The sequence below is a fragment of the Lissotriton vulgaris genome, chromosome 5 (genome assembly GCF_964263255.1).
Source record: "Lissotriton vulgaris chromosome 5, aLisVul1.2, whole genome shotgun sequence".
In the NCBI taxonomy this organism is placed as follows: domain Eukaryota; kingdom Metazoa; phylum Chordata; class Amphibia; order Caudata; family Salamandridae; genus Lissotriton; species Lissotriton vulgaris.
The window spans coordinates 107085467-107113252 of NC_141693.1; the positions used below are offsets into that span (position 1 = coordinate 107085467).

The 27786-nt window shown below is 47.9% G+C and overlaps 1 protein-coding gene across 1 annotated transcript in view; it reads right to left on the bottom strand.

Annotated features, from left to right (window-relative positions):
• Positions 1-4960: 4960 nt before the first annotated feature.
• LOC147710308 (uncharacterized) overlaps positions 4961-27786 on the bottom strand; it is a 70262-nt gene continuing 47436 nt past the window's right edge. The window contains exons 4-5 of the mRNA XM_086919345.1: positions 19704-19886; positions 4961-6609 (exon numbers count right to left, since the gene is read on the bottom strand). Of these exons, the coding sequence (XP_086775471.1) occupies positions 5099-6609; positions 19704-19886 (1694 nt within the window). The 3' untranslated portion in view covers positions 4961-5098. The remainder of the gene's footprint in view (positions 6610-19703; positions 19887-27786) is intronic.

A 27786-nucleotide genomic window follows, 5' to 3' on the forward strand; every position in this document is an offset into this window, starting at 1 on the left:
TTCTGGATCCATCTCATTGCGGTGCAGTCAATCTACTTCAAGTCAAGTCTATGTCTATATGCATTTACCTCTCGTCTATATGCAAACTTGGTATTATCAAACTGCTGTTTTGTTCTACCCATGACTGTCTGTATTGGCCTCCTAGTTTTTCACATAGACTGTGTTAAACCTTGTGTGCTTAAGAGACTCCTTAATCTGCTCTGTGGTTTTGAACTGTGCTTCGCTTGAAAAGTGATTAGTTTAAATGTGTGAACAGCAGTAATTCAGTGGCTTCAAAGTTTTCCCGTACCTGAAAAGTACACTTTGGAAGCTGGGAAGTGTGGATTGTGCCTGTCTGTATCCAAGTAGATTCCGAATAAAGGAGCACCTCCCTGTCACAGCAGTCTGGACTTAACTTCACTTGGCTCTTAAATATGTTTTCTATGGGCTGTTGCATACGTTGCTCTGATTGGTTTCTATGACTAGAACTAGAATAGGACTAAGGGCCTAGGGTTTGGGTTCTGATTGGCTGTGTGGGCTAGGGCTCTGATTGATTATTAGTGCTAGGGTTTCCTCTTGGACTTATTTATTTATTTATTTATTTATGGGTTTCTATAGCGCTGGAATCGACTCCAACCGGAGCATCTCTGCGCTGTGATACCAAATAGAGTCCAAACACTATGCAGATGAGGGATAAGGTCTAGATTTTATCAGTGAATAGCAGAGTTTTGAGTTGCTTCCTGAACTTTAAATGATCTGTGCAGAGCCTAAGGGCCAGAGGCAGTTTGTTCCACAGTGTAGGCCCCGCAACAGATAGAGCTTTCCCTCCATGTCTGTTTTTTTTAGCACGAGGTACAGCCAACAGAAAATTCTCACTAGATCTCAGTGATCTGGAGGGAGTATAGAAGGTAAATTTCTGCTCTAGATATGTAGGGCCATTTCCATTCAGGCATTTATGAATGATGCAACATATCTTGAACTTGGCTCTTTGTCGAATGCTCAACCAGTGTAGTTTCTGTAGTAGGGGTTTTGATGCTGTTCTAGGGGGAGCATTTAGGACAAGACGAGCTGCCTTGTTCTGGACCACCTGGAGCCTGTCCAGAACTCCTTCATTGGCAGAAAGGAGCAGCCCGTTACAGTAGTCAATACGACTCAGTATAAGGGCTTGCACCAAAGTTTTTCTGAAGGAGTCCGGTAGCAGTGGAAATATTCTACGCATCATGCTTATGATGTGGAAGCATGAGCCAGCTACCATACTTAGGGATTAGGGCTTTGGCTATTGTTGACTGTTGGGCTAGGGCTGTGATTGGTTAATAGGGCCAGATCTCCCATTGGCTCAAGGGTTTAGGGTTAAGGTTCTGATTGGTTAGAGTTAGAACTAGGGTTCCTTTGGTCAGTAGGGCAATTTTAAGCATAGGGCTCAGGGCATCTCAGCCTGGGCGCGAGGCTAAGGGCGGAGAGGACAAAGTTGCCTATTTGGGCTGGGTGGAGAGAACAAGGGCAGTTGCCGGTTTGGGCTTGTTCGGGTCAGGTCTAGGGCAGGAGATGCTGCCCAGTTTTCACTTACGAGCTACCACCTTAATCCCTCCATATCCGCCAACATCTAAACACAATATCAGCAAAGGCATTCTGCTGAAGCACCACAAACAAACCTCATACAGGTTTCAATGTGTATTCAACCACTACAAAACCCCACAAACCTATACACAATTCTACCCCAACTACAACACTATGGCACCTGCATTATCACATAAAACACAACTCTGTTCTATACCACTAACAGATCAGCAACACAACACAAAGCCACATTATACATAACTTTAATGCATACAGACATACACTCCCTGTTCAAACGAAACACCAGCTCTATCCTCTACTTGCTCCTAACAGATCCCCTGACAGAGATGACAAACCCTGTACTCAGCCTTCCATTATAGCATCCACCAACATCCGCCTCCTCTTTTACCAATTACACACAACCATACAATCCTTACATGCCACTCCACCAAACACATTACCTATTTAAGTGATCAAATCTAACACAAACACTCTTACCTCTTGTCCATCCCCTCTTACACACCACATACTATTCTCCAAAACATATCACCACCCCTGTACTATTCAAATACCACTCACCATCAGTACTGCACATACAAATCTTTTACGAAAAAACCCTAAATCAATAGCTCCTCACTTCTCCACAAAAACAAAACACACAAATCTCAATATGTTATGTTACTCACACACACATATTCCGTTACTATGTAAACAAGTTTAATATAGTTATTATTTTAGGCCTATTGTACAAGGGAAAACAATTGCTCTCGAAAGCTTTACTCTGTCCTACCATCACCCTACACCTCTATCAATTTATCCTCTATCTTCACTCCCTCTCATCCCAAACCCTTTCTACTTCTATGATCTCCAAAATAAATCTTCCTAGACCACTCCCTCCTCTCCACCTCCTTACTCATCAAAAACATCAGTTTACTACTATGATCTCCCAAACAACCCTACTAAATTCTACCTCATGTTATCTCTCCTTTGACTCATCCCAAAACTAATTTTCTACTCTGATTTTCCTTCTACCTTCTCCTTTTCTACAGGCTCTTCCCTTTTCCGTCTCTCCTTTACTCATCCCGGACTTCAACTTACTATTACGATTTCCCAATTACCCCTTCTGGTTTTATTCCCTCTTCTATCCCTCCATTACACTGATCAATCCAGCTGGCAGACTCACATGTCCTCCACTCAAATTAACACATACCTCCCTATACTAATACTTTTTAGACCTGGCTTTTTAGGGGGTTTATCCCTGGACTTGCTGCTTTTTGGCCTCCTGTTTTTCACCCTGTTTTTGTTTGTTTTACAATCCAACTAGCAAACTCACGTCCTCCTCTCAAATTAACTTGTACCTCCCTATACTAATAAAAATACTATACTCATATTTCCCTATACTAATCCACCACTAATCCTTTTGGATTCTGGAGTAGCGTGCTACTGGCCGAAAAGCTCTTTGACACATTGTCAGGAGTAGTAAGCACTACATAAATACAATTACAATAAAATTACAATGCATTTCAAACATAACCCAGTAGGACTGCAAAACAAAGTGTGCACAACACATGGGCATTGCAAACACAAAATTGCAAATAAAGTAACGTTGATAAAATGGTGTTTATTTAAAGGCTATAAGGAACTCACCTCCTAAAATGTTTGATTAACGCATATGTACAAAAGTGCATCGTTGAACAGCCCCATGCCAGAGATTGGGCCAGGATGTTCATTTCTAGTCTGAAGGCAACATTTTATATTTCACAGAAACAGTTATATAAAACTATTTAATATTAATTGTTTTTCTTTTACTATCAAATGGAAAAAGAGAGCCGCCAGTAAACAGTGCGATTTTTAAGGAAACACCCATTATCAAGTGCCAGCCCTGTAAAAAAAGAAAAAGTCAAAAATTAAATGTAATATGAGGGTATTTGGCAGACCCCTTATCATTCATGGCAATAATTCTTGGAAAAGAAAAAACCATTTGGCTGAGAAGAAAATGTTGGTAAAATTGAGTGATTATCTTGGTCATTTCAGCCACTTCTTTGCTCTACTACATTTGCTACATCAGTCATTTGTCCTATGTCTCTTGTAAGAGCGTGTAAAATTGCTTATTTTTTTTTTTTTACAATTATTAGATAAATTCCATGAACATTTTGGGACATTAACCTTTGAGAATGAAACGCGGTTTGTTGTTATCTTGTGTGACTCTTTTTTTTAAATAACATTGCTCCTTGTGTTATGAGATATCGTCGTAAGACTGGTTATGGCAGAAAATATCTCTTGCAAGACATTTTCCAGTCTACACGTTGCATCCTGCAAGAATTTTTTAATGTGATGTACACGCTAGTTTAATAAAAATTATGCAAAATTACCTAACACTCATTCTCGAGAAATTTCACAGAATGCAAAATTCAGTCACTTCACAAATCTCTGCGGTGCGGGGAGACGCTGGACCTCTCTATTCACAATCTATACCCCCAATGGGAAATCCTGCCAATACCTCCTGGCCACATGTTTTTCATTGCCGATAATACCTAGAGTGTAACAACTTTGCAAATTCACGACTCCGCCTAAAGCACCCTCACTTTGTAAAAAGAAAATAGATTTCACATGAACTTTTTTTCACATTCAAAATCATGAGTAATATGATGAGAGCTGAGGTTATGGGCCCGATTCACAGAACTAACTTAAGACAAAATCCTAAACTTACTACTTTTGGTATTCACAGAATTTAGGATTTTGTCTCAAGTTTGTCTTAAGACAGACTTAAGACAGACTTAAGTTAGGATTTTGTCTTAAGTCTGTCTTAAGACAAACTTAAGACAAAATCCTAACTTCTGTGAATACCAAAAGTAGTATGTTTAGGATTTTGTCTTAAGTTAGTTCTGTGAATCGGGCCCTAAGTAATTAAAATATGGATGTATTCTACTTGCAATTGAATTATTTTTCAGCATACTCTCTTTTACATCATTGGCACATTCAAAATAATCGATAACAACTTATGTAAAATATTTTCTCCCATGGCAGGTCCACTTAGATGATAGATAGCCTAACTGGTGGCAGCAGAGTTCAACCCTTTGTGGGATAATGTTCTGCCGAGGTGCTGTTGGGGGGGCTGGTAATTCTTTCACAGTAGCAAACCTAATAAAATGTAAATGCCTTCATAATGTTGCCAGACCTGTGTCCGGGGGCAGCATTGTGGAGCTAGGCGAAAGTTTGATGATGTTTGAGAGACTGTTCAGAAATGGATGCAGCTCCTGCAAAAATGTATGAGTTTTTCTGTGTTAAACTATTGCAACCATCTCATAAATGTTTCCAAATAGTTTATAAATGTTTCCAAGTATAGAGAACTACCTAAACTTTAATTCTACTGAAAGCGAAGCTGTTGTATTCAGTTGCAGCATGACCACTCTTTGGGGATCAAGTCTGTTCTGCTCCAATGGCAAACAAAGAGGGGATCATACAAGACCTCCCCAAACATACCTGTGCCCAGGTTTCACAACATGTCCTCTTTGAGGAGACACTGAATATCTTTGTTCCTTCTACACAAGTCCAAGTGAAGTTACTGGGTTTGCAAAAAGGGCCGGCTAGCCATCCTCTGCTGATGAGTCTGTTTCCATCTCTCTCTGGTCCACCTTCCATGGTTCTCCACGACTTCATGCAAGAGGTCGATGAAGTTGTATTCATTGTTTTCAAGTAGCGTGTCATCCGCCGGCGAGCCTGTGTGACCAGCTCTCTCCTTCATCGCGTCATCGTCATAGGAACTACTCTGTGACTCTGGTGGGCTGTGGGTTTTCTGCCTACTTCTCGTAGTCCCTGCACCTTTCGTTCCTTTCCTTATGGGTGTTGTGTAGGCCCTTTCTAGAGCACTTCCTGCCTTTACTCCCTTTCTAGTAGATGGTACAATCTTACTTGTAACTGTTGCCTGTTCTTTTGAACCTTGCTTTTCGTTAAGCTGAGATATCTGGTAAGTCTTTAAACTGTTCAATACCAGATCATAGTCGGAGTGGTCACCCTCTGGAGAAAGGTATGCCTTTTCCAGCTTTGTCTGGCATTCCGCTTCCTCTTCAGAAGCCTGCGCCATCATATCGTCTGATAGAGTTTGCTTCTTTAATCTGTGTGTGGGATCAAATTGTGTCTTCTCATATTCATTCAAACTCCTTTGAGCCAAATCAAAGACCTTAGGTTGTTGACCTTCTTGATCTGTTACTGTGTTCATTTCTGGGCCTGTTACTGTATTTGCTATAAACCTACCCCATTGCTGACTCAACACACCATGCCTTGCCGTGAGAAAATCTTCCTCCACCCGCACATGGCCCTGGTCTTCGCTCTGTTGACGTCTCGCTTGAGGCCATGTCAAAGTTCTCCTGATTGGACGAGCTCCTAGGACAGCACCCTCAGGAGTTGCACTGTGGTCTACACCATCCTCTGTGTGTCTGCTGTCTTCGGGTTCTCGGTCAATGCTGAAGTACAGCAGAGGTTCTGTGTTGTCTGGCTTTGCAATTGCTTCTTGACCATCACTCCTCAATCCCTCCTGAGGAGTTTGGGGGTGCATTGCAAACTGACTCATTCCAGCAGGATCCTGCAGCAGGTAGATTTTTTGGACAACAGTTGTCAGATCTGCACCATCTCTCCCAAAGGGTTTTCTTTCTACTTCCTTCAAGCTGTTGAAGTACCACTCCTCCATGGAGTTGTCATGACCCCCATCTCTCCTGCCATGCTCTGTCAACATCTCATTTGTATATTGTACGGGTTCCTTTTTCTCAGGATTAGGGCAGTGTTGTCTCATGCTTGCTTTCGGAAACGGAGATCTCACCAGTATGGCTGACGCAGACCTGGCACGACCCTTTGTTGTTCCACTTGGAGCATCGCTGACTTTCTGAAGCGCTTTCCGCACTCGTTTCTCTGGGCCGGTGACGTTCAGAGGACCCTTTGAAATGATGAAAATCCCAGACTCCTTTGACTTCTCCCCCATCCTTTTCCCCACAGTGTGCTCTTGATCTGGCTGCACCTGTTTTGATTCCTGTTTTTTCTTCCAGAGCATGAGTAGAACCCAGAAAATGATGAGAAGTGCTGCAACAAAAAAAAATAAGAGCATATTGAGAATAAAAACTGCATAATTCAGAAGGTGTGCCTCAAACCAATCAATCAATCAAGTTTCTTGCATAGCGCAACTACTCACCAGTGAGGGTCTCATGGCACTGGGAGGGGGGGAGAGGAGCCTGGATACCCCGCACGGGTGATGAGACGCACTCTACAAATTCACATAACATAACATTTACAAAGATTGGCCTTCTGCTAATGTCATCCCCCACAATAAAGCTGAAACAAGGCGGCCTTGCACAGTACATACTTTACATTAGATGTGTGCTGGGCACAGCATCACATGCAATGCATCTGGGGTTTTTTAGGTGGGGGAGTAATGAGCAGATGTTCCATTGATTACACCTGCTTCAACAGGCTTTCAGATGCAAATCTGGGTCTGGCTAGCTTAGCATCTGCATCACAATTTATGGCTGTTTGTACTGAGCCACCTCAGTAATCGCCCCTTGATGCAAAGCGATAGAAAACACTCTTCGCATTGAAAAATGTTCATCTCTCCAATGCAAAACATCTTTTGCATTAGATGGTTAATGGCACGCGCAGCCCTGCATCCCGCTAGTACCAGAGTAGATCCTAAGTAAATCTGGGCTCGGTTTCTGGATTTTTTTCTATTTCAGAAAACACTTTCCCATGAGGACAGTGGAACAGCCACGTTATCTACATCTTAGAACCACCCTTGTGGGACAAACACAAGTTGCACAATTTTTAGCACCTCTAGACCAGGTGCGCAGTTGGATTCAGGATATTTTGAGGCAATTGTCACATGAATGTGTCTAATTTGTAATCTGTACTAACTCTTCTACTAAATGCTCCTGTGCATGTTATGATTTGACACTTTAGGCAAAATTATCCAAATCGAACATTCCATTTGACATTGTCCCCCAAAAGTACCTTAAAAAAGTCCCAGAACATTTTGGTGGGCAAATGGCAAGATGCAAGCTGCGTAATTTAACATACTTTTGTGACTCTCAAACCTATTACTACTCATAAAATATAAGCTGAATTCTCATGCACAATGTACTATTAAACACACACTTGAAGTGTGAAATGTCAGCATAATCTTTCGATATTCAATCTATCAAAAAAATCACTCCTGCCTTGGTTCTACGGTAAGTCGGTAAACTTTACTCCTCATTCAAAGCTGGGTTTGAACTAACTGTGGACAATGAACTCCGCTCCCGGAGGTTTGGTAACTACGTGTTACGTAACTAGCTACTTCACCCACAACCCTTTGATATAACAACTTTACCATTACATGCTAAAAAGCATGCAACCAATTCACAAAAGTGAACTTTGAAAAATACCAGGCAAGGAAAGAGGTGATGAATTTGGGGTCACCCCTAACCTAGGGGGAGGGCAAGCAGATGCCTTGAACACAAAGAGCATATCATGCTGAACGATTTGGTGGTGATCCTATCCTCCTAGGACCACCCCAAGCAAAGCTATGGGCAATAAATACAATGCTAATCAAAGGCCCAGCAAATCATTATGGGGCGAGATTCTAGAGTTTAGTGAATATCATAGTATTAGGTCTCAGCTGAGCCCCAGAGCCTGCCCCTTGAGGAATGTTTTGATATTGGATACTATAATATTCACAGCACTCTAGAATATTGGCCATAATGCTTTGCAGGGCCTTTGGTTGGGATTGTATGTTTGCCAATAACTGTGCTTGGGTTGGTCCTAAGAGGATAGGACCACCACCGAATCATTCAGCATGATGGGCTCTTTGTGTTCAAGGCATCTGCTTGGTTCTCTCCCTAGGTTAGGGAGGACCCCAAAATCATCACCTGTCTCGCTTCTTGCTATATTTTCATTTTCACTTTTGTGAGATGACCATATGCATTTTAGCATGTAAAGATAGAATTATTTATTGTTTAACTTAAGTCACTGCTTGCTATATTGTCAATTTGATTTTTTTTAGATGTCTATATGTATTTCAGCCTGTAAAGATAGTGTTTTTTTGTTTTACTGCAAAATTCATGCAAAAACTCAGGAATAAGCTACTGCACCCACAGCCCCTTGATAAAAAAACTTAACCTTTAAATGCTAAAAAAGCATGTAACCAATTCACAAAAGTAAACTTTGAAAGATATCAGGCAATGAGAGAGGTGATGATTTTGGGGTCCCCCCCTAACCTAGGGGGAGGACGAAGCAGGTGCCTTGAACGCAAAGAGCATATAATGCTCAATGATTGTGGTGGTCCCATCCTCCCAGGACTACCCAAGCAAATTTATGGGCAAAAATACAATGCCAACCAAAGGCCCAGCAAAGCATTATGGGGCGAGAGTCTAGAGTTTAGTGAATATTATAGTATTAGCTCTCAGCTAAGCCTGGAGAGCCTGATATTGGATACTATAATATTCACTGCACTCTAGAATCTCGTCCCATAATGCTTTGTAGCACCTTTAGTTGGGGTCTTATTTGTGCCCATAACTGTGCTTGGGGTGGTCCTATGATGATGGGGCCACCACCAATCATTCAGCATGATGTGCTCTTTGTGTTCAATGAATCTGCTTGGTTCTCTCCCTAGGTTAGTGAGGACACGAAAATCATCACCTCTCTCACTGCTTGCTGTATTTTCACTTCACTTCTGTGAAATGACTATATGCATTTTTGCATGTAATGATAAAGTTACTTGTTGTTTTCTCAAGTGTATGTGAGGTTTCTGCTTTAGTAATGGGGATGAGATGGAATGGAGTTGCGGAGAGGTGTAGTTTTTGGTAGTGGTACTTCGCCAACTACACCCACCTTTAGATTGAACTTAAAATCTTCAAGAGCCCATCTAGAGCACAGCACATACAGGAAGTATGTGTAGTAAAAAGGTTATTATACATATTAACATCTGTACACATTTTCACCATGTTGGTAAAAGTTCTGAATGTGATTCACATTTTCCGGGTCAATGATTTGGTAAATTCACATTACACCATGGGATGAGCTTGACGCTCACTGTTCAGCAAGATCTAGATGTGATTATGGAAGCAAAAATGATGGAATACTCTTGGCATGAATAGAAGTAAGAAGCAATCTGGAAAGTGCCAATTTGCACTGCGGAGCGCATTGGAGGGGTGGCTTTGCTAGGGCATGTTTTACGGTGCATGAGCAGTGCCGACATGGAGGAGGGCGCTAGGCCTGTTCTCTTCAGCGAGATAGCGGGGGAAGGACTGACCGGCCCCCCTTTCCCCTTCCAACAGAGGAGACATGACGACATCAGTAAAGTTATAAAGGAATGGTGGTTGCTAGACCCAGTTTATGTGCTATGTTTGGTCTTGTCACCGGGGAGGGGTCAGTGTGTATTTAAGCGCCAGCAGGGGAGATAACTGTTTTTAAGACACATTTAATTGACAAATAGTTAACTGTGTTTACAAATAGCAACTCTTCTGTACTCTATGTTCTGTTTCATTTTTGTACTCTTCAATATGCATGTATTTTACTCTTATGACGATTGTCAATAAATGTATCTTACAAAACAAAAATAAATGCAAAAATGTTTAAATGTGTGCCTCATTTTTCCAATGCGACACTAAGTAAGGAGGTAGTGGCGCTCTCTTCCTCCCTGAGAGAAAGAGTTGAGGAGCTGAGATAAAATGTTGTGCCTCCAAAGGGTGATATTTAAATCTAAATGTGGTTGTGCTTTCTCAATAGGAGGCTGACCACTCTGGAACTCCTTTCCTCTGAGTCAACATTATGAGCCCAATATTTCAACCTTTCGAAAGGACCTGAAAGTACTCATTTTAACATAGTCTTATAAGACGTGTGACAAGAATTCCCAGGTTTTATAGCAATACAAGGGATCTCAATAAATTTGTGATCAAGTCAAATCGCAATAGTGATATGATGCTGATTTCACCCCGTGCCTTCTCACACACCCTCTCGTCCGTTTATTCGTTGTCTTCCAAATGAACACTGAAGACAGACCTTGTGTGTTATACTTGGCATCTTATGGCATGTTTACCCAGTCTTTTTCCTTTCTGGCCTCTCAGTTTTGACTCTGTTTTTGCTGGTTTAGTGTCTCTGGGCACTTATTCACAGCTGTTCAGTGTTAAAGTGCAAGTGCTCCTGTTGTAAACTGTTGTTCTGGATTGGTGATTCCATGATTGGTCATTTGACTTTCATGCTTGTCTACAGTATACGGTACAAAAGGGGGTGGTGATGGACGGAGCATCTGAATCAATCAAACACTCACACCTGTAGTGTCCTGGTCTAGGCCTACAAGATAGGGACACGGGACACATGCGTTACTGTTGGTGGCTAGTAACTTACTGACCACGCCCAGGGCCCTGGGCTCTTTATTAACATTGTAGCGTGTCCACGCTTACGTCTGGGCTCTACCACAGCCCTTTCACGCTTGAGGGGGAAACAATCAGAAACAGTGGGAGGGGGCGTGTGCTGCAGTGGTACACCCCACTGGCAGCAACACTACATTCCTCCTTTACCTAGGGATGAAATGAAAAACAGGAAAACAGATACCAGATGCTCAATAGTCTATCAGGCCAGCAAACCTGCCGTGAAAGTTGTGATTGCTGCTCACGACCAAAGTTCACCAACTGTCTCTGGTTTAGTCTCTGCTCCATCAGGTAAAACTCATAACATTTCGAATATCAAAGACAGAACAGTCTTACTTTATTCTCGGCGGGGTCAGCCATCTCGATTGGTTCAACGCCAGCATTGCGCCACAAAGTCACGATACCTCTGGGAAGGCTTTGGACACGGACGCAGGCTGTATCTTGTCTGTTCTCACTTGTCCTGATGGTCGGCGTTGAGGAGTCGGGTACCACTCATCCGGGTCGGGGTCTGCACTTCCCTCGGGTACTTGCTTGAAAAACGAGACGTTCCTTGTGACCGATTCTCCATCCCTGACAGCTGTGACCATGGTCCCGTTTACTACTGTCACAGTCCATGGGACCAGTTCGAAGGGCAGACGGAACTTTCCTCCGGGGTGGCGGTCTTTCACCAGAACTGAGTCCCCGACTTGTATGGCGCTGTCTGTCGCTCTTCTCCGTCGGGACGCTTCTTGGTTGGTTTTGGTGCGCTGCTCCATGGATCGGTTTCTGGGGTTAGGAGCGAGTTCCCACGCCGGGTGGTGCGGGATAGTGTCCGCCATGACTCGATTGAAGGAGAGTCGGCTTGGGGAAACTCCCGCGGTGCAATGCGGGGTCAGGCGGTACTCTCGGAGGAATTGGTAGATGGCCAGCTCCAGGCACTGGCCGTCGGCAACTGCGATTTGTATCGTTTTGTTCAAAGTCCTCATTAGTCTCTTGACCTCTCCGTTGGCCTGTGGCCATCTTGGCGTTATCCGTCTGTGCTTGATGCTCTGGCTCTGAAGGTACTCTGTGAATTCGTTGCCGTTGAACGGGGGTCCGTTGTCCGTATGGACTTCCTCCATGAGCCCGTGGGTGGCAATTATGTTCTCGAACTTTGGTATTACTTCTGAGGCTGCTGTTGACGACACAATCTCGACTTCCGGGTAGCGAGAGAAATCGTCCACCACGACGAGCATGTACTTGCCCCCAGGGAGACTGCCAAAGTCTGCACTCACTCGCACCCACGGGGAAGTGGGGCCTTCTTCGGTAACCACTGGCACCGGAGGGTTTGGGAGGCTCGTTGCGAGACACACTGGACACCTATGGATCACCTCTTCAACTGCTCTGTCGAGCCCAGGGAACCACACCTTGCTCCGGAGCCTGTTTTTTGATTTGACGATCTCCTGGTGTGACCCGTGTGCTAGTAAGGCAGCTTGCTGGGTTAGGCTGCTTGGTAGTACCAGGCGGGGGCCTCTCAGGAGACAGCCTTCTGTTGAGACCGACAGTTCGTGCCTGACTTGGTACAGGGCTTTCAGGGTGGCTTGGGCGTCCGAGGTGCGAAAGGATGCTGGGCTCTGGAGAGCCTTCCAGTCCCCGGACTCTATGGCATGGATTGCGATTTGGAGGCAGTCATCGTCCTTAGTGGCCCATGATACTTCTTCCAGAGACATGGGACGTGGCTTTGACCGTTCGACGATTAGTCGGACGTACTCTTCTGTGGCAGGTGCTTCGGCGGCTTCCGCGTCGGTGACTGGACGGGCGTGTCTTGACAGATAGTCTGCAGGATTACGTGTGCCGGGGCGGTATTCCACTGTGAATTGGAACTCTTGCAGCTGCAGCACCCATTTTTCAATCCTCGGGGGTGGGCGAGAGGAGGAGCCTTGGAAGAGTGGTATGAGGGGCTTATGATCGGTAATTACTGAAAAAGGGTGTCCATAGAGGTAAATGTGGAAGTGGCGGCACCCCCACAGAATAGCGATGGCCTCCCGCTCAATTTGGGAATAGCGTTGTTCGGTGGGCGTGAGGGTGCGGCTGGCGTACGCCACGGGTGCCCATTCCCTGCATGGTTGTCGTTGAGACAGGACGGCTCCCAGGCCAGTGGGACTGGCATCAACCAGCAGTTGTGACTCGTTTTCTGGGTTGAAGTATGCCAGTGTAGTGTCAGCTGACAGGGCTGCTTTTGTGTTCACGAAGGACTCTTGTTGCTCCGGGCCCCACACCCAGGTGGCATTTGACTTTGTGAGGTCGCAAAGTGGTCCCGTTAAGTCTGACAGATCTTTTATGAAACGCCCGCAGTATGTCACCATGCCCAAGAAACTGCGGACTGCTGTTATAGAGGTGGGTGCTGGTGCGTTGTGGATGTCTTTCACCTTTTCAGGGTCTGGGCCTACTCCTTGATCGGAGAACCTGTATCCGAAGAAGCTTATATCTTTGCGCAGAAACTCGCACTTGTCCTTGTGGAGAGTTAGCCCTTTCTCCTTTAGACGGTTGAATACTGCTTGGAGGCGCCTGATGTGTTCTTCCAGAGTCGGGGCATGCACTAGGATATCATCGCTTACGTTCAGTACTCCGTCGAGGCCTTGGAGGACATTGTGGATGATATTTTGAAACACCTCGGCGGCGCTTGAGATGCCGAAGTTGAGCCTCGTGTATCTCCACAGGCCGGCGTGTGTGGAGAAGGTCGTGATCGGACGTGAGTCTGGGTGAAGCGGGATCTGATGGTATCCTGATCTCAGGTCCATTTTGGAGAACCACTTGGACCCTGCGAGTTCCCCGATGATGTCGTCGATGGTTGGCGTCAGATGACGTTCTCTCTTAATGGCCAGGTTGGGGAGGCGCATATCCACACATATTCTCACCGCTTCAGGTTGCTTCGGCGTCTTGGCCACGACAATGGGGGATACCCACGGGGTGAGCCCAGTCACCCGTTCAATGATTCCGGCTTGTTCTAACATCCTCAGCTCGGTTTCCACTTTGGGCCAGAGGTGAAATGCAATCCGCCAGTGCCGGAGGGCTACCGGGGCCACTGAACGGTCAATGTGGAGTCGGACGGGGGGGCCTCGTAGGCATCCGATCCCTTCGAACAACGAGGAGTGTTCTGCGACCAGATGATCTAGGCCTTGAGCTTGCACAGTCAGGGCAAAGTGGATGAGTCCGAGTTCTCTTGCGGTCTTGCAACCCAGGAGGAACCCTGAACCTTCTTGAGAGACGTAGATCTTCGTCTGCAGCTGTGTGGAATTGTGAGACACAGTTGTTCGGAATACTCCGCACAGGCGCAAAGGGCATCGGGTCCCGTAGGCGAACCCTTGCACTCTGGTGGGGTGAAGCGTGGGAGCGTCTTCCAGGCACTGGTACACGCTGGCGGCCATAAGATTTATCGTTGCACCAGTGTTGATGAGGGCTCTGACGGTTTGGCCATGGACATGGACGGTGCACATAGGTTCGTTTGACGACGTGGCCGCTAAGGTGTTGAGCATGCGCATCATGTGGACCGACGCGGTGTCTTCCTCGTCGTCTTCCATGTCGCTGCTGTTTGATGTGTTCGGCAGTGGCGCCACTTGTCGCGCCTTTCTGGGTGGGCCGCTTTGTTTCTTCCGCTGCGACGATAGACAGACGCTCGCAAAGTGGTTGGCCTTCCCGCACGCGCTGCAGATTTTACCTTGGGCTGGGCAGGCGCCTTTGTGTGGGGTGGCACCGCCGCACCAAATGCAGGTCCGATCGCGGGAGGGCTGGGGCTGATGTGGCTGGTCTTTCCTCTGAGGTCTCGTCCGGTCGTCTGGACGTCGCGACTTGACCGCGCACACCGGCTCTGTCTTGACCTTGACTGCTGGGTTTGGCTCCATGTGGGCTGCCCGAGCCTTGGAGAGTTCTTTAGAGCGTCCTAAAGCGAGGATGTCGCGCATGGGCATGGCGTCCGTTTCTAGCACCCTCTCTCGCAGCTTCAGAAAGGCACACCCCTGAATGAATTGGGCGCGAATTTCGTCTTCCGCGTCCGGGAGCGTGCACGTGCTGGCCAGCTTCTTAAGACGCGCGGAGAATACGTCCACCGACTCTTCGGGGAGCTGGCGAGCCTGTCGGAGCAGGAAACGCTCGTAATCTGCGCTAGTAAAGGGCTCGAAGTACCTGGTAATGGCGTCTCGCAGGGTGGCGTATGTGTGTGGTGGGTCGCCTTCCGTGATGTCCTTGGAGATGTCGTGAATAGCCTCTCCTCCTAGGTGCAAAAGCATTGCGCGGCGCCGTGCCACCATGATGTCCGCCGCAATGAAGTAGTTTTCAAGCCGTTCCACCCACTTCCTCCATCGAGTAGCCTGCGAGGGTGGTGTGCCCGTGATGGAAAAAGGCTCCAGGGGTGGCACGTTGGCCATGGAGACAGAAGCAAACCTCGGCGGGTCACTTGCGATGTGCTAGCAGGCAGAGGCGGGTCTTCTGAGCTCTCCCACGCACAGTGGAGCGATGCAGGCACTCCTGAGGCACAGGCAGGCACTGTTCCGCTGGAAGCGTGGTGATCGGCAGCGTTAGCGGGCTGAGGACACGCGAGATGCGTGAGGAGAAGCCCCCGGGTGCCCACTGCGCATGCGCGCGACTGCTGGTGCGTCGCACGGGCCTGGCGGCGTACGGAGAGGCGTGCGCAGGCCCAGGGACAGCGGGAACGAGGCGCAGGTAGGGCACAGGGACAGCCGGACTGAGCGGGCGGGCAGCGGCCTGTACCTGTAGGATGCGCACCAAACTCCGTAGGCGCGGCGGCCACTGGACGGGTTGATGGGCTGACGGGGGCCGCGTGGAGGTGCCGGAAGGTAGCGTAGGCAGCTACCGGCAAACGGGTCCTCGCCGGGACCGAGGCGAAGCAGGTCTTCGTGTCGCTGGGGTGGAGGCGGACCAGGTGAGGTCCGGTGGCGCCGTAGAGGCGGCAGGCGGCTCCGGGAGGCGGAGAAGCGTACCACGAGCAGGGTGGCACGGTGTCGGGCTGCGGGGCAGCCGTGAGTGACCGGCAGGGTCACGGTGCAGCAGGGTACACGGTGGGCAGGCTATAGACCACCGTCGTCGCCAATGTAGTGTCCTGGTCTAGGCCTACAAGATAGGGACACTGGACACATGCGTTACTGTTGGTGGCTAGTAACTTACTGACCACGCCCAGGGCCCTGGGCTCTTTATTAACATTGTAGCGTGTCCACGCTTACGTCTGGGCTCTACCACAGCCCTTTCACGCTTGAGGGGGAAACAATCAGAAACAGTGGGAGGGGGCGTGTGCTGCAGTGGTACACCCCACTGGCAGCAACACTACAACACCCAGTCAAAAGATCTGGGTTTAATCCATCACTGTCTACAGTATACGGCACATGGGCTGAGAAAGAACTTGCTACAATTTAATGCTAAGAATACCAAGATTCTTTACTGTGAAGCAGGGAAGTCTCCCCCGTTACTTCCCAGTAACTTCTGGCCATTAGCCACAGCGTAAAGTTCTTCCGGTTCTGCAAGCTTAAGCTCGAGCACAGGTAGTACGAAGTACCATTCTAAGCAGGCTGGATTATTGTAATGCCTTGCTGCTGGAGTCTCCAAGATATTTGATCGAGAGGCTCCAGAGGATTCAAACGATAGCAGCTAAGCTAGCCTTGCGAAGGCCAAGGCAATCATCTGCCTCCCTGGCCTTGTCAGAACTGCACTGGCTTCCTATACGGCAAAAAGTTAATTTGAAGTCCCTTTGCATAGTATTCAAGGCTCTACATGGGTCTGGAACTAAACCAATGCAGAATAAATTTGCCTGGTATGCCCCAGCCAGGATCCTTCACTTCTCCTCCGCCAGGATGGTGAATATACCAAGATTTTTTTTAAAAATCAGGAGGTAGGGCTTTCAACAACTCTGCTGCACAACTATGGAATAATCTTCCATTTGAGCTGAGACAGCTGGAAGATCTGTTTCTGTTTAGGAAGAGACTGAAGACATGACTCTACCCTAGGGCATAACTCTGCTAAAGTGGTGAGACCCCTGTAACATGAGCCCAGTTGAGCACACAAATGTTAGCGCCAGGATGCCCGTAGGGTGACAGTGCGCTTTATAAGTGCTGAAATAATAATAATAATAATAACTTCCCTTTTCTTACATATTAGTCACCCCTAAGGTAGGCAGGGTGCAGTGTATGTGAAAGGTAGGACATGCTCTGATGTATGAGGCATGTCCTGATAGTGTAATACTGCCAAGTTCGTTTTTCACTATTGAAAGGCTACCTGGCCCATAGGAAAGCATGGGAGTAAATTTATAACATCTTATAAATATAACTTCCCATTGCGACCAAATTGGAAAATAAAGTTTAGTATTCCATGAACTCAGAATATAAAGATGCATCTTTTAGTAAAGGTGATTTTTACATTCTGTGTTTGAAAATACCACCTTTAGAAAGTAGGTATCTTCTTGCATAGCCATCCTGTGTGCCTCTGCTAGGATGTGCTTGGAGTGACAGGGGCTGGGGATGTTCAGTGGCTCCAGAAAGTGTGGATGAGTCAGGGCTAGTCTGAATAGACCTGGGCTGCATTTAGAGTTGTGGGAGGAGATTTCCTTGCACCTAAATGGGCCTGGTCTGCTTCAGACAATGCTGTCTCTGCCTCCAGCTGAAAAGCTGGGCCAAAGAGGACCAAAGTGGTTTGGACTAAGCACAGACACTCTCTGCCTATGAGGACAAATTAATTTGGGGTTTAAATATTGGGGTCCAGAACCCATAATTTTAGAACTCTTTTGGAACCAAGAAGACTGCCAAGAAGAAGAGCTGGAGAAGCTGTGAGGAGTGACTGCCACTTTGCTGTGTTGGCCTGCAGTAGTTGCTTCTGTCTTAGGTATTGAAAGTACTGGACTGAACTTTCGGCAATATCTTTTGGTGACTTTCTCCAAGGGCTTGAGGTAGAGCTTGCCCCCTGTTCAAGAAGTCTCAGGAACAGCAAATACTTCAAATCATTCTGCCATCAGCATTGGGGACTGTGTGTTTTGTGCTGTAACAAAATAAAAAGCAACCCAACACAGTTGCCGTCTACAACTCTGCTGCCGACTATGTGTCCTTAGGGCACCGCCGCACGCTGCACCGCAAGCTGGCCTCACCTACAATGTCACCTTACACCACCACAGAGCCGATGCTTGCAATTCTACCTGTGGCCACCGCACTATGCACTGCCTCGCTTTACGCCATCGCCTTGGTAGCCTCGACAACGACGCTTCACACCGACATTGATGCCACTGCTTGAACTGTGGTTCGAGGGCATCGCTCGTAAGTTACAAGATGCATCATCCTCATCTCACACCGCAGCCTTGGCCTACCGAAGCCAGCGCCATTGACTCCAGTTTGTCAGCCGACATCAGCGCTTCAGCAACGATGACTCCGCTGCTTGCACTTTGACCTGCCAGCACTGCGACGAGCAACGCATCACTTTGTACCACAGCCCTGGCCTCACCGACACCGTTAGACGACCGTCACGAGCAGCTGAATGGCCAGCGACCTGAGGGCACCGCACTCTGCACTGCTGCACTTAGCACCACAGCCCGCCGCCCGCCGACACTCCCAACTTCAATAGCAAGGAGTTTGATCTGCAACGCGTGTGACTTCAGGGGCCCGACGACTCCTGCACCGACCTCCGAAACTGGCCCCTGTGAACACCGGCTCTTCGGGGCTCAACGAGAGGTCGCGGATGCCCTGCATTTGTAAAGGTACTGTTTTGCAGGTCTTCCCGACACTGTTGCTGGCCCGCAATGCCACGGACAGCCAGAACTGTTTGGATTTGTTGTTCACGACGCCGTGATAGCCCTAGACAGAGCTATCGTCTTCAAGGGACTGTATTTCAAGTCTATTTTGATTTTTTAAGATTTCTGAGAACTGCATGGCGGATTAATATCGTTTTTAGTCTTGTTTTTTTATGTATAAAAATATTGGATATTTTTTTTAACTGGTGTGGTGTCCTTTTGTAGTGCTTTCACTGTATTACTATTGGTTATGTGTAAATGCTTTACACACTGCCTCCAAGATAAGCCTGACTGCTAGTGCCAAGCTACCAAGGGGGTGCGCAGGGGTTATTTCATGCATGTTACTCCCTTATCCTGATTAGAAGGAAGGGTCCCTACTTGGACTAAGGTGCAAACCATTGCCAACTAGAGACCCCCATTTCTAACATTGAGTCATAAGGAACAGCAGTAGCATGGACGGGTATTTGATAAACTAAGTCTGTTCTACATTAAATTCACAATTATATCAGTTGTAAATGATGTCACATTATCCAATGTAAATCACACAAGTGAATTATGACTTTCATTGTTCTAAATGTATCCCTGGGTTTTATTTATGCTGGATGCTCAAACACATCTGCGAACCAATAAAGTGAGTGACTCCTTATATGAACAAAAATTATGAAGGAATATTTGAAATTGAACATAGAGGTGGTAGACTCCATTAGCTTATGAATTGACACAGATGTCATTGAGAAGATATGAGTATGACAGACTACAAGGATATTTTCTATCGGTGTAGCTAACGGGTACTATCTTACTTCAATATCATCAAAATGACGAAAAGCTGAGAGAACCCATCATGATTTGAATCTGCAACCTTTATGTTAAACACACACCTTTGCAGAAGGTGCATTATCCCACGGTGCTGTTGTATTACCTATTGGAACAAAACAGTATTCAGTGTGGTGTAGAAGTTCTTTGTATGTCATCAGGTTACCAGTCCGCATTAGATAAATCTGCGCAAATTAAAAAACTGCAAGATGGCACTGATTTCATACCTAGGCAGACCACGATGATGATCGGCAACCCAGCTTTACGGAACAAGTTGTCAGTGGAAGAGGAAGTGATGTCAGAAGAACAGTTGAAGACGGAGACGTTCCACACGTGGATTCCCTTTACCTCAGGGGGGCTGTGACAGATGACAGAGGAGGCGTCTTCCAGCCTGCTGGCGTTCTTCAACTCTGAAACATTGCACCACTGGGTCAGTATAATATACACACAAACATATTGTACCTTCAGTGGCTATAACTGCACATAGGAGGAAGGCATTTGTGCCAACAGAAAAGCTACACAATGTATTTACAGTTCATGAAACTGATATTTTGCATCACGTAGAACGAGAAAACGTGTGGCATCAAGCGCTATTAAAAAAAGCTAATATTGTTAGTTGCTTATACATCACTTGTCAAGGAAACTCTATCCCACGACAGCCCTTCTAGCTCATTACAAGGAAACATATTATCAACATAAGTGAACGTTCCTGTTGCCTGTGTCAGTGTTTGTTTACTTTATTCTTGAGATTCTAGAAAACTAAAGAAGCAAGATCTAACAATATTTTGAAGTCCAAAGTAGCTAAAGTTTAGAGTAGGGACTTGTGGGCTCGGACTGGCCTACAGGGCGTTCAGACATGCGCACTGGTTAGACCGATAGATCTTGTGTGGGTCGGCTCTTTGGCTGTTTGTAGACCATATTTAAACTCTACTGGGCTGGTTTTTACTGTTGTTTTTCTTAATATTAAAACAAACATTGCCTGTAGCAAGGGCCAATCCATGCAGTCTTTCATATCTTGCAAAATAATTATACAATATGGGGGATATTCTCAAGAACGTGTGATAAGTACCGTAAATTGACCTTCACGCAACTCTTCATATCGCAGTCTATTGCGGGAAAATAACGTTGTGTTAACCAAGAATTCACAACATGGCGGTACCATGCGATAGGCGCATGATAACACACCAAATGTCTGCGATAAAGTCAATTCGGTGCCGCAAAAATGCGAAACACAAATGCAAAAAAAGTTGCAATGAGGCAATGGCGATGCAAACATCAGCAAAAACCAGCAACAGGCCTGCAATTCACACACGTCAGGTGGGAAAAATCACCATAAAAGAAGAAAAAAGCTGACAAACAAATGCCAAACAAAAGAGAAGCACAAAGGATGTTGCCGGAGCAAGTACGGAAGACAACCAGAACCCCACAAGCCCCCCCCCCGGAGGACGAGCCAGGGATTTCAGGGTCAGGAAAGGGCAAGGAGAAGAAGAGTAGGAAGAAGCAGTTCAGTCCGCAGGAAAACAGGATCCTGATAACGGAGGTGGTAGAACACAATCAACAACTGTTCGTCACCTCCACTCTGTCATTGGCAACAGAAAATGGACTATGCAGTCCATCGTGGACCAGGTGAATGCAGTCGGAGTGCTGAAGAGGACAATGGAAGAGGTCAAGAGGCGCTGGAATGATGTCAAGTGCAAAACCAATCTGAAACTCACCAACAACTGGCAGGCAGCAATGCAGACTGGAGGTGGGAGTCCTGCGCCACAGAGGAGCTGGACGATATGGAGGAAAAGGTGTCCACAGTCATCAGTGGGGAGACGGTGGCAGGAGTTGGGTGACTGGACACTGCTCAACATGACCGAACACAACAGCATCAGGGTGAGTAATGACCAGGAAGTGGGGGGACGGGGGAGATGGCCACAATGGCACACATGCGCAATTAAGTAGAGCACATTCTGCGAACAAACCATGCCGCAGCCCCCATCTCCCACCAAGAGACCAATGTACCTAAGTATGCAACATCTCAGCACTGCCTAAGCACAGAAGGCAAAGGCACACCGCATGAAAGGGATAAAGGGCACCAAAATCAGAGCTGCAGAGGGAACTCCCCCTGTAATACAGCACACACACACATAACATGCAGAGCACATCAACATTGACAGCAATGTGGCACAAACCGCAACACTTCCACAACAGAACACAGGGCACAACTGGTGCCGCTTGTGCGTAGAAACTGGCCAATCACATTTGGCATTGCAGAAAAATGTGAGTTAATATTGTACAAGTACAAACACACATCTGTCATGTTGTCAAAATGTCCCCTGTTCCCCATCAAATAGGCAGCTCCTCCCAAACAGCCATAATATACACAGTCATGCAGGCTGTATGAAAACATGTACAATGCGACAACATACATGTGAACTTATTGTTAAACTGCATCTCCCCTTTACATTACAGAGGGAGAATCAACACCTTCTGTAGAGCAGCCCGACCCTCTCTTCTCTGATGATAAAGAGGACCACCACAGCTTCGACTCAGACGCCCTCCAACAGCTTGTGGAGAGCCTCCTCACCCCACCTCCAGGAGCAGGACAGCCCAGCTGCCAAGAGGAGACCCATCCCCTGCACAGACCACTCAGCAGGCAGCACCCACCACCACAGCTGTCTCCCAGGACCCCATGAGGAACACATGGCCTTTCAACACTGTGTCTTGGGGTGCCAGGAGAATCTAGCTAAACAGGTGCGGGTGGGCTTTGACCGCATGGCAGCCAAACTAGATGCCATACGTGGGTGTCTAAGTCTCATCAGGGACCACTCACAGTCCCTAACTGACACCCACAGTCCACTCCTTGCTCTCCAATGCACCATGGCTAACATCGCTGGTTCCCTGACTCAGAGACTAGAACAACTGTCCAGTCAGAGTGGCACTAGCGTTGCCACACGGGTGCTGGAACACATGTGGAGGTCAAAGGAGACCATGGAGGGGACGCAGGCGTAAAGAGCGGCTGCCACGGCGGCACACCAGCGAGAGGTAGCTTGGTTCCTCGATGACCTTAGGACCATCTTCATGGCATTGCTACCACAGGGCCTGGAGCTGATGCATACTGCTGCTACCACTACATCCACATCTCCGCCCCCTGAAGTGTCAGTGCCACACAGTGAGGCAGACATTCCACCTCAGGCCCCTGGGGTATCATTGCCACACAGAGCTGGAGACAGAACACCATCCCCCACGCTTGAGGCACATGGAACAGCAGAGGACAAAGATGCGGATGAATCTGCCATTGTGGTGAGAAGGACGCAGTAGCATGCATCTCCGCCATGGGGCCTGTTTTTGCTTGGTTCAGCCCCCTGCATCACCACCTTCCACTGTCCCCGTGACATGGACTGCCATATTCTGTTTGATCACCAATGACGCAGCAATCAGACTGCAGACATTACTCTTTTTCTCCCTTTGGACTTGTCATTCCCTGAAGGACTCTGGCTGGCCCTCCACAGGCCAACATCATAATGTGGGGTTTGCACGGCCCAGTGCTGCTTCAGATGCAACACTCCACTGAATGTGCATTAAACATTCATATTCACACAGATGTGTCATGCCTATGATCTTTCAAGTTTGGAAGTATGGATGAATGTAGGCTAAGTGATTCCCCTTATGTAGCTCATGTCATTGACTTGGATCACAGGGTGACACATTGCCGAATGTGGTCCGGGTGGCGCCGGCACTACAACAGGGACACACGTATTAGTTACTTCCTTGTCCAGCCCAGTACGGAACCACACCCAGAGCCTTGGGTCATTGTTCAGACCCTTACGCTGGACTTGAATACGCCAGGCCAGCCCACTCTGCTTAAGCTCACGGGGGGGGACAATGCTACATGTCCCAGATCTTCCCTGTAGTGATCTGCTGGTCACAGGTCTAGTTGTCAGCATGCCACAGCCACTCCCTCATGGCTGGTGTACACCCACACCACACCCATCCAGCACACGCATCACAGGACATGTGACCCTGCCAATAAAAAGGGTCGTGCACACATGCTCGACGCCATTTCCACTCTCTATCTGGGTGCAACTGTGTGGTGTTAATGTAGGCATGAGGGCCTAGGGCCCTGCAACATCACATTCCCCCGGTCTGGAGATGACATGCTGTCATCCGCACCGCAATGCTGAATCATACAGGGTCCATGACTTGCAGGGCACAGACTTGGTGACACCAGATGCACCGCGACCGGCACAAGCACACCGACACGGGACAGTGACATTCGGTGCACTGAAGTAAGGGCACCGTAAGTTCTAAGCGGGTGTGCAGCCTCCGATGATGCCCCGTCCTGGCAGTCCGGACTGCTTAGGATTTGTGTGCCTTGCTGGAACGCAGTGTAGGTCAGAGCCAGCAGGCAGTGCAGGCCTACAGCCACATGGCATTGCCTCCTGGATCACAGAGTTGGTGGCATCTAAAGGGCTGAGCGGGTGTGCAGCCTGCGATGATGCCCTGTGCAGTGATATGTCCACTGCCATAGCGAAATCCAGACCCAGAATCAATTGTGAGACCTGGTGGCCCACGGAGCGGGGCTGCATAATGTGGAGGGTGCCATGTTCGCGGGCCTTGGGCTTGGGGCTTGCACCGGTATGTGGTGGGCCCTCTTTGCGACACACCGGTGGGGGAAGGTGAGCAGTGAGGCTTGGGTGAGCAGGGGCGGGCATGCACCGTTGGGCGGCGGGAGGGGCTGGCGTGTAGCTGCCTGGGTGCGCAGGAGCGGGCATGCACCGTTGGGTGGCGGGAGGGGCTGGGGTGTAGCTGCCTGGGTGCGCAGGGGCGGACAGGTGATGATGTCATGTGCAATTGTATGCACTTTGCCATTCATGTACCTGGATTCTGTTTCAGATGTGGTATCTGTTTCAGATGAGGGACCTGGTCAACTGCACTACATACCGACTCGTGGTTTGAGACACACCAGTGCCAGCAGGTGAGCAGTGAGGCCTGGGTGCGCAGTGTCAGCACTCTCACTCCCTGTCCCTCTCTCCTTTTCTCTGTGTCTCTCTCTCCCTCTCTTTCTGTCTTCCCCTCTCTCTCCCTCTCTTTCAGTCTTCCTCTGTCTCTCCCTCTCTTTCCATCTTCCCCGCATGACACACATTCTCATCTAGTTTTTGTCTTGCAAGCTGTGACCTACAGATTGTCCCGAGGAGAGCTGCCATGTGTCTTCATTGATGTTCTTTTGACTAATTTTGAATACATTTTCTTATTGTAATTCGAAGGTGAATGTGTGATGCTCATTTTTGGGACGACATATGAATGTCACATGTGATTGTGCGACATCAGTCGGATTTTTTGTACATGATTTCGTGAAGTTGATGTGAAGTGTCTTTGCTCGGCGGGGCCGGGTGGGTTCCTGGGGTTGGTGGCGGTGGGTGTTGTGGCCCTGTTGGGGCCCAGAGATGCATGATGAGTGGCTCCATGGCATCTGTTGCCCTTCAGGTGCGGCTCTGGGCTGGGCTCCCTTTTGTGGTGCAGGCTGTCGGACGACTTTACAACAGGTCAGAGTAGGTGTAAATTTCCTGCTGCTAACGCGCCTTATTGCATGTTTTGTGATCATATCGCCGATCTGGCTGGTCGTTGAGAATTTTGCGGAGTGGTGATGTCGCTGCTTTTTGCACAGGAACGCATACTCTGCATCTCATTAGCGATAGTTGCGGGGGTCATCTGTGGCTAAGTTAGAATTTCCCCAACATTCAAACATGGACCACTCTTTAAGCTTTCTGATTCACTAATAGGACCCACTTTAAATTTGATGCCCGGGCCTATTTTCTGTCCCAGTGCGACCACTGGCACTTGCATAATGCAAAGAGGTCCAATATAACTCAAAGCACACAAACAACAGGGTCCATCAACTTATACAAGCAAAAGGAATATCAGATCCATACGAGTGCATTGCTCAAACCGCCCCCGGCATTGCGTATTATGATACCTCTGCTTACGGCCCGCGCCCAGCGCCACAACCCCTGTCAAATTTCCGCCAGACCCCAGTAAGAGATTGTGCTATGATCACAAGCAGCTCTGGGAATTGGGGGGGAACAGTCCGATGAGTGGATGTCCGAGGATGGCCCCGGATAAAGATCTACAGGTGGGGTTACACTGTTGTTTTGCTTGTAAAGTTATGTTCCCTCCTATTACTGGGGACAGAATAAGAGCCCTCACTCAGACCCCCATGCAGACGAACAGACGAGGAAAGATAACCATTAATTGTATATTAATTAACGCTAGGTCTCTGGTAAAGCACAGTATGGAGTGTGCGGATCTGATTCTTGACTCAAACGCACAAATTGCCTTTGTCACTGAGACTTGGACGGACGCAGCTTCAGGTCCTGACCTGGTAAAAGCAACACCGCCTAATTTCCTTAACTTCGTCTTGGATAGACCAAAAAAGAGGGGTGGAGGGGTGGCCATTATTTATCACACATCCATCCAAGGGCACTTCTTTCCAGCTTCCTCCGGGGCGTGTGAGGCCCTGGGGTTTAAGCTGGATCTCTCCTACCATTACTCCTTTAAGGGATGCCTGCTTTACAGACCCCCTGGGGCGAAGTCCCGCTTTCTCGAAACAGTTGGCAGTATTTTAGAGGAGGCGGTTGGGGCGGACTCCTTTACTGTTCTGGGGGATTTTAACTTCCATTTGGAAGATCCCGCTGACTCAGACACCTTGGCCTTATTAGACGTAATGTCTGTAGTGGGTTTGATCCAGTCGGTAGCAGGGCCAACCCATCAGGCTGGCCACACTTTAGATGGAATCTTTACTAACAGTTCCGATCTAATATTCCAAAAAGCCGAACCACTACCCTGGACAGACCATGGGGTGGTGCGGTTCGCCATCCTCAGTTCTCAGGCTAAAACAGTGACAGGTGAGGGGCAAACTAGCAGGATGTGTAGGCCTTGGAGAAACATCAATGGAACTGACTTGGAGGAGTTGCTTCTGGCCTCTGGCCCGGCCCGACCGACAGATGTAAGCACAGCTACTTCCGAGTACACAGACTGGATTGATCATGCTTGCCTCAAGCTGGCACCCCCCAAACGATGTCGGCCCACTAGGTCGGCGCCATCAGCCCCCTGGTACTCGGACGTCCTCAGAGTAGCCAAAATAGCATGCAAAAAACTAGAACGGATTTGGAGGACCAGCTATTCTGAGCCTGACAAGGAGAGACTTAAGGCCGGCCAAAGGGCCTATAAAGATGAGATCAGGCAAGCTAAGAGGGTCTATTTTACGGACCGTATTGAGAAGGCTAAGAACTCAACAAAAGAACTTTTCGATACAGTCACCAGTCTGGCCTCTCCTAAGGCAGTGATGGTCCCGCCTAATCCAGAACTCTGTGAGTCCTTAGCAAAGTTCTTTCAGAATAAAGTTTAGGTGATATTTACCTCTCTTGAACCCCAGGTGGCCCAGAGCCTCCTTGAAACTCCCCATAGGAACACTCATTCGGGATCCACGGGGCTACTCTTTCAACCTTCAACCCTGTAGAGGCAGAGGAAGTATCAAAACTGTTGCTGGCCACCAAATCAGGATCACCTTACGATCCTTGCCCCACTTCTATTGCAAAACTGGCGGCTGTTCCTATCGTGAACCAGCTGGCCGGGATTTTCAATTTAATGTTTGAGAAAGGGAACTTCCCTAAGATTTGGAAACGGGCCTCAATCAGCCCGCTCCTCAAAAAACCCCTCTTGATATTGCGGACCCTAACAGCTATAGACCAATATCCAGGTTGCCACTGCCGGCGAAATTGGTTGAGAAAATTATGAACTCCCAACTCTGTTCCTTCTTGCGCAATTCAAAAGGTCTCGACCCAGCCCAACATGGTTTCAGAGAGGGTCACAGCACTGAGACAGCTCTGATTAAATCCACAGAGGAGATCCGGAAGGTGCTTGACGAAGGGGGCCAGGCAGTGCTGATCCTTTTAGACCTGTCAGCGGCCTTCGATACTGTCCACCATGCACTGTTGCTAGATCGGCTGGAGGGCTGCGGGGTCCGAGGCCAAGCACTCAAGCTCTTGGAGGCCTTTCTAACTGAGCGGGTACAAGTGGTGGCCATGGGGGAGTACGAATCAAGACCTTTCGAGCTCCCGGGGGGGGGTCCCGCAGGGATCCTCCCGAAGCCCCACTTTATTCAACATCTACGTAGCCGCTCTCGCCCCAGTAATCAGATCCTTTGGGTTCGAGTTAACACATACACCGATGACACCCAGATTGTGGTCTCGGTGCTCCCGGGGACTGAGAGGGAGGTGGCAGGCAGGTTTCAGGACTGCATGTCTGCAGTCAGCTCCTGGATGG